The following is a 12,854-nucleotide window of genomic DNA, read 5'->3' as shown; positions in this document are numbered from 1 at the left end:
TGTTTTTCCCCCTCTTCTGGTTGACAGGATAGAGAGAACCTCTGGGGAGACCTTGGGAGGCATGTATTCAAGATAACAGAGCCACCAGTGTTCTGTGATGCTGAAGGACTGTGGGGGGCAGATCCCCTCCAGTTGACCAGGACCACTCTTTGGACTCCTAGGTAGGCAGTAATAAACTTCTATTGTGTTTGAGTCATTACACATTTGGGAGTCTACTTGTTACCAGAGTCTAGCCTTCCCTAGCTAATACACTGCCTATCATTGACTCCTCAACTAGTTATTTCTACATGACCAGTCCTCACAATTTTATATCCTAAGTCTGCAAAAGCTTCCCTTGCTCCAAATTGTACCATAATCTAGGAAAGCATGTAAGATCTAGCCCTTGCCTACTATTCCCCACCTCCCAGCCACATGTCACACTACTGTCTTCTCTGCTCTCCATCCTACAGACACACCAGCCACATTTCACTCCTTCAGATCCAACACACTCTTTCTACCTCAGGCACATCCTGTTCCCAATGACTGAAACACTCCTCCTCCAACCCTTTATCTCCTACTCAGTTTTCTGAATTTTCTTAAATAGAGAACAAGTTTGGGAGTGGTATTAAGGGATTGGATCACTTTTCAAGAAAAAGCCTCATCATACTCATTGCTTAATGCTTTTTATGCTTAAGAGTTGGGAAGAATTTGTGAGGCTGAATTTTACATGTTGAAAGCATATGTATGCAAAAAGTTATTTAATGAAAAACTGCTAACAACTCAAACATGTAAGGACATGAGTTATTCTAGGTAAATTATGTAATATTCCTAAAATACACTATTATATAGCCATTAAAATTATGTCACAAGAGAGCCATAAAAGCCACTTGTGGCATCAAAGTAAAACTAGTTTTTTCTGCCATTTAGCATTATAGCTGTCAGTATTTTGACTGGAGACTCAGCTCAAGAATGATTTCTTTGTCCAGTAAATTCACAGACCAACAGTTTAATCAAAAGCAGGCTCTTTCCCATCTACATTGAATAAAAATCAAAAGGCATAATGGCAGAGACACACATTTATTTTAGTTAACCATGATTAATACAAATGGCCCTATGAATAAACATTAAAGCAAAGAACCTAATGTACATGGCCAGGCAAAAACTGGACCTAACAACCTAGGATTTCACCATCAGGTTACCAAGAGTGAGTCTCTGGATGAAGTCGGGAGACATGGCCTTAGGTGGCATGGAAGAGTTGACCAAAGCTGGTTTGACTGTCTTGGGTTCCCCATGATAAATACTTCTCCACCTGGATTCTGGTTCTCTCAGTCTCCCTCAAATGCCCAATTCCTTGCTTTACTGCCCTTTGCTTCCCATTCTTTTAGTCCTACCAATCCCAGCGCTTAAGAGGAGACCCAACATGGTCCATCATATCTCCAGTTGGTGTTCCGTCTCCAAGGCCCATGTTCCTAGTGATCACATGAGGAGTGATGGTCCTGCACAAAGGACCCTGCCTCTACCACCAGTCTGTGTATAGAGGGGCAACTCATTCATGGGAAGCCCTGTCAGAGATTTTGTCCTACTCCCAATCTCGGAGTATAGAGCCTGAAGGGATTTAGTTCCAGAAGCTTTCACTGATGAGGCTGGATGCACAGGCCAAGGGAAGCTTTACCAAGAAGAAGCTAATGCATGATGACAGAGAGAGATTTATATTTTTGGGTCCCTGGAGCTACCAGAACATTTCAGAGAAAAACCAGACCTGGCTGTTCTTTGGAAACAACATGCTGTAGATGAAGATTTGCCTCCTACTTCTTTTAAAATGGGTTATCTCTGGCCTTATAAATCACAAGTGGAGGTAAATCTTCCAGTGTTGGGGCTGAGATCTAAGAGGAAGAAACCCCCAGAGCAGGGGGTGCCAATGCCTGTCCTTTTTGCAGACAGGGTATGACTGGGGAACCGTGGTTTGGGTGCCGCAGGAAGGTATATCTGATGAGGACAGCAAGCAGGGGACTGTCGCTGGGCACGAGAGCCATCCATTGTTCCTTTGCACTGTGGGGGTGAAAAGCCTTAGGGTAGACAGGCTAGCAGTTCACAGGAAGGCAGAATTGGTAGCTGAGCTTTGTTCCAGTCTATGTGGGTGTTTTTTTATTTTTTAATTGACAGTAGATGCCTTTATGAAGAGCATACTACAACCACCTCTGGTCCACTACTCCTCCACTTCCCTGTGACTTTCTGGTCCCTTTAGGCCTCTGAGTTTGCAAGGCCTACCCCAAGGGCAATGCCTGTATCACACTCCTAACAGCATTGGCTGTTTTCATTAATGACTCTTACCTACTTCTGATGTGAGTAAGCTCCAGGTTCCTGTTGGTCTCACCCCTGCCATCCACTCCCGAGCTTTCCACCACCACTGCCCTGAGTTCAGGCCCCAGCACCTCTGCTCTAAACTACTATGATGGCTTCTTTTTTTTTTTTGGATATAAATTTATTTATTTATTTATTTAGGCTGTGTTGGGTCTTCGTTGCTGTGCACAGGCTTTTTCTAGTTGCGGCGAGTGGGAGCTACTCTTTGTTGCAGTGCACAGGCTTCTCACTGCGGTGGCTTCTCTTGCTGCAGAGCACGGGCTCTAGGCACACAGGCTTCAGTGGCACACAGGCTCAGTAGCTGTGGCGCACGGGCTTAATTGCTCCGCAGCATGTGGGATCTTCCCGGACCGGGGCTCGAACCCGTGTCCCCTGCAATGGCAGGCGGATTCTTAACCACTGCGCCACCAGGGAAGCCCTACTATGATGGCTTCTTAACTGGCTTCTCTGTCCCTGTATTTCTTTTCTTCAATCCATTTTATGCACTGCATGGCCCCTTAATGTCACTTTCACTCTGCCTTTGTCTGAACTCCTCATCCAAGCGTTCAAAGTCTCCCACGGCACAGGTGCAACCCACATTACTAAAGTTTAAACCCCACCACCCTATCTATGCACTCTGGTCTCTGGCCAGACCAAAGCACACGCTGTTCCCCTGAAGTCCTGTGGCTTCCCTACTTCCATGAATTTTCTCACACTCTGTCGTCCCCCTGGAACACCCTCTGCCCCCATCTTTGCATGCTCACATTCTACCAGTATGCAAGACGGAGATAAAAACCACCTCTTCTCCCTTCATCTGTCCCAGTTTTCCTCCTCTCAACTTGCGGCAGCACTTTCCACTTTCAGAGTGACTGAGGTTCATGCTGAGTTTTCCTACTAGCCCCAAATCCCTGAGAGCAGAATTTGTACTTATCTTTCCAGCCCCCAACCTAGCACAGGGCTCCATTAATATTTGAACAAATGAATTAACATATGAATGCATTTCTCACCTGCAACTTGGCAGTTAATAGTCACATTCACGCCTCGAACTGTTTTGACGGTGCCTCCTACATCAACTGTGATCGCGGGCTCCTCCGTGTTGATCACAGCCCCTCGGGATGTTTTCACTAGTGGCTTTCCTGAGGGTGAGAAGGAGTGTGACATTTTATTAGATGGTGGCTTTGGGTATTCCCTTGAAACACGAGATGACCAACAATGAACAAGGGACATACCCAGGCTTTTTCCACTGACCGTGTTTTCCTTTGGAAAAAACTCTAACTGTATACTATAAAAACCATCCGTCCACGCACCCACCTGTCTAGCTACCATAGAATTGTCACAAAAAGAATCTGAGGAGAGAGCATGGTATCCAACAAGTTGGGATGATTTGTGCATTTTATCATTAAATTAACAAATGATCCAATAAATTCTGTGTTTATGGGCTTAATTAAATTTTTATTTTGAGATAGTTGTAGATTCACATGCAGTTATAAGAAATGGCACAGAGCAATCCTGCGTACTCTCTACCCAGTTTCCCCCAATGGAAATATCTTACAAAACTAGAGTACAATGTTATGACTAGAACACTGACATTGATGAAGTTAAGCTACAGAACAACATTTCCATCACTACAAGGATCCCTTATGCTGCCCCAGCCCTGCCTTAATCCTTTGGCAACCATTAATCTGTTCTCCATTTCTTATAATTTTGGCATTTCAAGAATGTTATATAAATGGAATCATACGGTACGTAACTTTTTTTGATGGGCTTTTTTTCACTCAGAATAATTCTCTGGAGCTTCTTACAGGTCTCACATGGTACCATGGTGGCATGTATCAATAGTTTGCTCCCTTTTATTGCTGAGTAGTATTCCATGGTATGGATGTACCAAGTATGTTCAGCCATTCAGATGTTGAAGGCCATCTGGGGTGTTTCCACATTTTGGCTATTCAAATAAAGCATCTATAATCATTCCTGTACAAGTTTTTGTGTGAACATTTGTCTTCATTTTCTCTGGGATAAATGCCCAGGAGTGTAATTGCTAGGTCATACAGTAGATTTTTAAGGAACTGCTGAACTGTTTTCCAGAGTGGCTGTATCATTTCACATTCCCACCGGTAATGTACGAGCAATTTAGTTTCTCTGCATCCTTGTTAGCATTTGACATTATCATTGGTTTTAATTTCAGCCTTTCTGATAGGTGTGTAGTGATATCTCATTGTGGTTTTTTTAAATTTGCATTTACCCAATGGCTAGTGATATTGAACATCTTTCCATGTGCTTATTTTTCATCTTTATATCTTTGATGAAATGTCTCTTCATGTCCTTTAGCATTTTATAATTGGATTATTTTTTTCCTATATAGAGTTCTGAGAGCTCTTTACATTCTAGATGTAAGTCATTTGTCAGATACGTGGTTTGTAATAAATTTCTCCCAGTCTATAGATTTTTTCCCCTATCTTCTTTAAAAAAAAAATTTTTTTTTTAATTTTATTTATTTTTGACTGCGTTGGGTCTTCGTTGCTGTGCGTGGGCTTTCTCTAGCTGCGGCGAGCGGGGTCTACTCTTCGTTGTGGTGTGTGGGCTTCTCATTGTAGTGGCTTCTCTTGTTGCAGAGCACGACGGGCTCTAGGTGCGCGGGCTTCAGTAGTTGTGGCTCGCGGGCTCTAGAGTTCAGGCTTAGTAGTTGTGGCACACAGGCTTAGTTGCTCCTTGGCATGTGGGATCTTCCTGGACCAGGGATCAAACCTGTGTCCCCTGCATTGGAAGGCAGATTCTTATCCACTGTGCCACCAGGGAAGCCCGTGCGCCACCATGGAAGCCCTCCCCTATCTTCTTAACAGGATCTTCCACAGAGCAAAAGTTTTTAACTTTGATGAAGTCCAATTTATCGAGTTTTCCTTTCATGGATCATGCTTTTAATGTTAAGTGTAAGATCTATTTACCTAGACGAAGATCCTAAAAATTTTTTCCTATTTTTTTCCTAAAAGTTTCCTAGTTTTACATTTTACATTTAAGTCTGTGATATATTTTGATATATTTTAATTTTCATATAAGGCGTAAGACTTAGGTCAAAGTTTATTTGTTTTTTGCCTATGGATGTCCAATTGCTCCACCACCATTAATTGAACAAGCTATCTTTCTTCCATGGAATTGCTTTTGTGTTTGTCAACATCAGCTGAGTATATTTTTGTGGCTCTACTTCTGTGTTCTTGTTTCTGTTCCACTGATTTATGTGTCTATCTCTCTACTAATACCACACAGTCTTAATTATTGTAGTTATATAATTAATCTTGAAATTGATTCTTGAGTCTGATTCTTCCCACTTTATTATTCTTTGCTATGCTAGTTTCTTTGCCTTCCTACATAAATGTTAGAATAGTCTTGTCTACAACTATAAAATTTTGCTGGGATTCTGATAGGAAATATACAAACATGAATATCAATTTAGAGAGAATTGATGTCTTTACTGTGTTGAGTCTTCCAATCCATGAACACTGTATGTCTATTTATTTAGATCTCCTTTACTTTCTTTCTTCAGAGTTTTGTAGTTTCCAGTGTACAAGTCCTGGACATAATTTGTTAGATTTATACCCAATTATTATTTTTTTTAAGGGATGGTAAATGATATTGTATTTTCAATTTCAGTGTTCATGTGTTCATTGCTAGTATACAGAAACAGTTGTTTTGTATAGCGTGTGACCTTGCTAAACTTATATATTAGTTCTAGAACTTTTTTTGTAGATTCCTTGGTATTTTCTAAGTAGGGGATCATTTCTTCTGCAAACAGTTTTATTCCTTCCTTTTGATCTATATGCATTTTATTTCCTTTCCTTGGATTATTTCACTAGATAGAACTTCCATCACTACATTGAATGAAACTGTTAAAAGTAGGTTTTTAGTATGATGAGTGATTTTTCGGTTGAAACCTGGACATTTTCATATCATGTTATACAACTCTGGACCTTATTTAAATCTGTTTTAGCTGCTGTTCTCTGAAACCACTCAGGTCGGGGAGCAGGGAGATGCCACCTGGTTACTATCCAGTGGAAGTAGAAGTCCAGGTTCTCCACTTGGCTTCCTTTGTGACCCACGTGGGGGGCTCCTCTTAACTGCTGGGCCTGGGTGGAGCTTCTGTTTCCCCTCTGCTCTCCACTGACCCTGCCGTGGGAGGAGCCTTGTTACTGCTGGTGATGAGTGAAAGTCCTAACTCTCCAGGAGGCTTTCTCTACCACCACCCCAGCGGGAAGAGGAAGAGGGACACTGCAGGATGAGGGTAGAAGTCTAGGATCCCCATGTGGTCTCCACATTATGCCCCTGTGGGGATAAAATCCATCTTCTCTGACTCCATGTCCATGGGGGTGTTGGGGAACCATGTTTCAGTCTGCCGAGGAGTCCAGTCTTCCCATTCAGGCTTTGCTGGTGTGGGTGGTGTTTGGACTAGAGCAGCATTTTCTAGTTTTCTGTCCTGCTAGGTTGCCCCTTTCCTGTTCCTTTGGGTAGAGGAAGCAGGCTTAAGCTGGGACATTTTTTTCTGTTTCTGTTGCATTTCCTGGCAGCCGCCTTCTTCAGCTCCAAGTTTGGGCTTTATGAGGCAAACAAACAAATAGCCCAGAAAACCCAATGAAGTCACAATTGTGTCATTCCTCAGTACCCAAGGTCCCTAGCCAGTCTGTTTTCTCCTCTCTCCTTTTCAGTCTTCTTATGTTTGTTTTATATACAATGTCTGGACTTTAATTGCATTTACCAGGAGGAATAGGGAAAAAATACATCTATGGCATCTTCCCAGAAGTGGAAATTCTGTGTACATTACACTTTAATAGGCCTTTACCAGCTGGGGATAAAAATACAGCACTTCATGTACATGACCACAAAATACAATGAAAAGATTCATTTATTGAGCACCTGGGGAAATAAGGGTCCACATGAGATCATTTTCATACACCCAAAGCTTAATTTTTTGTAAGCCAAATGGATTTAATTTTGTTTCAACCATTTTATAGGCAGGACAATCTACAATGGCATTCACTCTTCTGTGCCTTCATTAACTGTGAAGAAAACCATAATTCACCAATGCCCTTCGGAGTCTTACACCTGCTTTTCATACTTCTTGTTTTCTCCATCATCTATTTATCCTTTCTTCCCGCTTGCACTGTCACCCAGCTTCATATTAGAAGCTGTCCTTCTTTCTTTTCCTCTCCCCTTTAATTGCCTTCTAGGCATGGGTTATTAGCTCATTAGAACTATCAATATGTTTAAGGACAGAAACTTGAGGAGGGTTCGGAGGAGTTCACCTTTGAATATATGCATAGGCTGTCTATCTGTTTTGACTGGGATCCTTTTCCTTATCTCACCTATATTCAATGTGTTTGAGATTACGTATGACCTGATATGAAGGTGAGTGATTTCTTACTATAATGCTTTCTGAGACTAATGCAGGGTGATAACAAGAGAGTGCAGCGGGAATGACACAATTAATACGGGTGTATTTACCTTACCTCCTGACCCTAAGAAGCTCTCGGCTCGCACGTCAACTGTACTCTAAGTCTAACCAGTCCCTCCGTTGCTATAATCTGATGCCGCCACGTTCTCTGGGTGGACTATTCCACAACCTAACTGGTCTCCTCACTCCCACCACATGAATCAGATCACACAAGTCCTCTGCTTAAATTATCTAGTGCTTTTTCAGTGCAGTTACAACGAAATTTCAAGCTCCTTTTCATGCCCAACCATCCCCTACGTGTTCAGGCCCAGCTGTTTACCCTCCCTCTACCTCCCTGAGGCCACACTTCCAGTTGATCACTGTTGTTGCAGCCACACTGCCCTTCGGTCCCTTCTTCCAGAACATCAGCACGTTTGTCCCAGCTGTTCCCTTTCCCTGATATCCTCCACCCGAAGACTTCTGCACAGTTATCTTCTGGTCATTCACGTCTCCACACAAATATCACCTCCTACTGGGGCCTTTCTAAATCATACATGCCTTCCCTCCCTTACCAGTCATTACGCAGCTCAATGCCAATTTTATTTTCTCCCTAAGCACTAGAACTATCAAAATTTACCTTATCTGTGTGTTTTCTGCCTCCCACCCCTCACCATGTAACTTCCATAAAATCAGGGATCACATCCCTCTTGTTCTCTTCTTTGTTCCTACCACTCAGTCCTGGCACATAGTAGGTCCACAATAAATATCTCATAAATGAATATATGTGTGCATACGGTGTACTATGCACATTATCTGAATTTGTTTTTGTTGTCATAACAACCCTGAGAGTCAGGTAAAGAATTTCCATCTTTTATATAGATGAGGAACTTAGGCTCAGAAAGGCCCAATGGTTTGTCCAAGGCCAGAGAGCAAGCAAGTAGTAGGACTGAAGTAGACCCCAGAACTTTGACCTCAAGTCCAGTGCTTGTAACTGGAGATCCCAAATCCTTGTCTGCGGACTAGCTGCCTCAGAACCCCCAGGGCACTTGTTAAAAAAACATAATCTGTCCTGCTATATATAATAGTTGCCTCACTGTGTGTAATAAAAACAACTGTGCCAATAGGGAAAAGCAAGTTAGGGACCAGTTTCAGACTCACAATTACCAAGTTATTTTTCCTATAGGAATTTTAATAATAAAGGTGGTTTTATAGCTGCAAGTGTATAGCTATAAAATTCAAATGTCACTGAATTAAATCCAGCCCTTAATTAATTATATTGAGCTTTTGCTGAAAAGTAACGACATTTCACCCTGTCACTAGAGGCGCTGTTGTTAGCACAGGCTACTTATGCGTTCTCATTACCTTCATAATCCATTGTTAAGACAAAGCACAGAGTTACCCAAGTATCTACAATTAATAGAACTTTATACTGAAAAGTGTCCTTAATCAACTGACCCTCTTACATCTATTAGAAAAAGCTTGTACATATTATTGAGTTGCACTCTTAGACTTACTAAGCCTGAATCTCAGGTGGTGGGATGGAAGCTCTAATCTCTATTTTGAACAAGTTCTGAGGTGATTCTGACATTCAACCAGGTTTGATAATCAGTGAATTACACTGTGTTAGTTTTTCTTGAGTCCTGGTGAGAGCTGAGGTTTTTTTTGAGAGCCCATTAGTTCAATATTAGAAAATTTCAGGTTGGACACATGTACTCCAACGTTCACTGCAGCACTATTTACAGTAGCCAAGACATGGAAGCAACCTAAATGTCTATTGACAGAGGAATGGATAAAGAAGGTGTGGTACATATATAAAATGGAACATTACTCAGCCATAAAAAAGAATGACATAATGCCATTTGCAGCAACATGTATGGACTTAAAGATTATTTTATTAGGTGAAGTAAGTCAGACAGAGAAAGACAAATATCATCTTATATCACTTATATGTGGAATCTAAAAAAATGATACAAATGAACTTATTTACAAAACAGAAACAGACTCACAGATCTGGAAATCAAACTTAAGGATACCAAAGGGGAAACATGGGGGGAAATGATAAATTTGGAGATTGGGATTAATATATATAAACTACTATATATAAAATAGATAACTAATAAGGAGCTACTGTATAGCACAGGGAACTCTACTCAATAGTCTGTAATAACCTATATGGGAAAAGAATCTGAAAAAGAATGGATATATGTATATGTATAACTGATTCACTTTGCTGTACACTTGAAACTAATACAACATTGTAAATCAACTATACTTCAATAAAAATTAAAAAAAAAAGAAAATTTCAGGTTGGAATTCTTATTTTAATGGTCAACTAAAAAACAAAACAAAAATAATTTAAGTCCACTTTAGATCACCTAGGTGACTATCTAGGTGATGAGTACTGCTGTGTGATGCCACGCCTATGTTTATGCTTGATTACAATCCCATTAGCTAGTATTATTTTAATTATGGAAGTCAACTAAGAAGGAAAAAAAAATAGAGATGCAGAGAGGGAGTGAAGTGATAAATTATGTATTTGTGCTAAAAGAATGCTAAAAAAGGTCACGGCATGCCTGACCAAAAAGCTTTTCACAATAGGCAAAACAAAAAAAAGAGAGGCTGAGCCATGATCACAGAGCCTCTGCAGTGTGGGCAGAGCCTCAGCCATCAGGCCCATGTCCACCATGTCATCTCTGTGGGTCAGCATCAGCTAGAAGATTACATTCGTGTTGATTTCTGGAAATTGATAGGGTTTACAGATTACTCTTTCATTGAATCTGTAAATTGGTGTTATAGTCGCATGAGAGCTATACATCCAAGGAGATTATGCTTAGTTTTATATCTGCATATATAAGAAGAACAAGGAAATAGAAACAAAGGCAAGCTTTTCAATTTATCAGGCCCAATATAAGGAATCAAGTCTCTTCAACAGAGTCAGACACAGAAAAGAAACCATTAACAGAATCATTTATTGTTCATTTCCTTTAGACCTCATCATACCCCTGAGCTTTTGGATTATGGCTCCTGTTCAAGTGATATGGAACAGGGGATCCAGAGCCTCAGTGGTAAGCAAGGGGAGCCCTGGTACAAGGGTGAACCTAAGGTCCACTAACACCTGCACGTCAACATGCACTGATGTGGAGGAGTGCCTTCTTGTGTTGCCTTTACGGCAGAGGCCTTCGACCAAACAGTCACTGTCCTGACCTGAAAGGACCAGCAGCTGGAGAGACAGGCAGGGACAGATGAGCAGCCCTAGGAGCAAATCTTGGAAATACATTCTTGTGCACAGTCTGGGCTCTGGCTCACATCTCTTTCGCTCATGTGTGACTCTGGGTAAAATCAAAACCCAATGGGAAAAAATCTGAACATATGTGCTTGAAAAATATCTTTGGCCCAGTATAAGGGAGATGGAGAGAGGAGCCAGAGGAGATGAAGTCTTGCTTTTTGAGTGCAGCCAAGAACAGAGAGCATTGTAAGTAACTTTTTCTCAGGGCCGAAGTCTAGGCCTCCGCTAACAGCAACTTTGTTTTCAATAGCACGATGCCTTCCATTTTAGAAGCGATGGCAGAGATGGATCTGCTACCAACCAAATACTTTTCTTCTTCCTAGGCACACAGTCAGGTCATTTACCAGCCTCTCTGCAGTTAGGGGTGGGCAAGACCGTGAATTCCAGCAAATGGAATGGGAGCAGAAGTCAAGTGTACCACTTCTTGACCCAAACCACAAAAAACCTCTTGTGCAATAATTTGTTTTAGACGTTAGGTGAGTGAGAAAAAAATCTATCATATTTTAACCATCCTATATTTATGGTTTTGTTTGTGAGATAGGCAAACAGAAAAAAGCGCCAAATTAGCACAGATGCTAATTAATCCATGTTTAATTAATATTTATTGACTCACTGAATGAATCAAATGGGTCTTCTTTCAACTCTTCTAACATTATGAGTCACAAATGGCATTTGAAAATGGTTCTCTACGATTTTTAGCCATCAAAGATAACAAGGACCTACTGTATAGCATAGGGAACTATATTCAATATCTTGTAATAACTTATAATGGAAGAGAATCTGAAAAAGAATACATACCTATGTATATATGTATAACTGAATCACTTTGCAGTACCCCGAAAATATTGCAAACCAACTATACTTCAATAAAATATAAAAATTGGAGGGGGGAATCAAGATGGCAGAGGAGAAGGACATGGAGCTCACCGCCCCCAACAAGTACATCAAAAATACATCTACAAGTGGAACGACTCACACAGAACATCTACTGAACACTGGCAGAAGACCTCAGACTTCTGAAAGGGCAAGAAAACCTCCATGTAACCAGGTAGAACAAAAGAAAAAAGAAAAAGAGAGAAAGGAATTGGGATGGGACTTGCACCCCAGGGAAGGAGCTGTGAAGGAAAAAAGGTTCCTGCACCCTGGGAAGTGGCCTCACTAGTGGGAAGATCAGCCTGGATGGAGGGGGAGCTTTGGAGCCTCAGAGGACAGCGCAGCAACTGGTTTGAGGTAGGCGAAACAGTGACCTGCACAGATGGTCAGTACCACCGCCCTGTGCTCCCCAGTCTCAGACACTTGTCCACTGGTGCAGGGGGTGCTGGATGCCGAAGCTTGGGCTTTGGAGGTCAGATTCAGGGAGAGGACTGGGGTTGGCTGCACCGAGACAGCCTGAAGAGGCTGGAATGTGGCAACTGAGGGCATACTTGGAAGAAGTCTTGGCCCACCAGAGAGGCAAGGCACCATTGTTGGGGGGGCACAGGAGGAAAGGGGCGGGACCACCATAGGTGCTTCTCTCTCTGTGCACACTCTCAGGCAACAGGACACAGCCTACATGACCTCTGGGGGCAGGCATGAGATGCTGTTGCTATCCTGGGCTCCAGAGGCGGGCACGGGCTGCCACCACCGCTAAGAGTCCCAGGAGTGTGCGCACTGCTGCTGCTGCTACAAGACCCGCGAGCAGGTGCCAAGTGCTGCCTCTGCTGTCCCAGGAGTGTGCGGGGCACTGCTGCCACTATGAGACCCACAAGTAAGTGCCAAGTGCTGGCCCTGCTGTCCCAGGAGTGCGTGAGCTGCTGCCGCCACTCTGACACCCACAAGCAGGTGCCAATC

At 42.2% G+C, this 12,854-nt stretch overlaps 1 protein-coding gene across 3 annotated transcripts in view; it reads right to left on the bottom strand.

Moving 5' to 3' along the window:
• Positions 1-12,854, bottom strand: part of ADAMTSL1 (ADAMTS like 1) — a 473,568-nt gene that overhangs the window by 109,925 nt on the left and 350,789 nt on the right. For all 3 annotated transcript variants that reach the window (XM_082467989.1, XM_082467990.1, XM_082467991.1), the window contains one exon: positions 3,327-3,455. In XM_082467989.1, coding sequence (XP_082324115.1) covers positions 3,327-3,455 — 129 coding nt within the window. The remainder of the gene's footprint in view (positions 1-3,326; positions 3,456-12,854) is intronic.

This window comes from Balaenoptera physalus (genome assembly GCF_965194825.1).
Source record: "Balaenoptera physalus genome assembly, chromosome: 7".
NCBI lineage: Eukaryota > Metazoa > Chordata > Mammalia > Artiodactyla > Balaenopteridae > Balaenoptera > Balaenoptera physalus.
The sequence above is the reverse complement of the archived record's forward strand: the minus strand, read 5'-3'. Positions and strand labels throughout refer to the sequence as shown.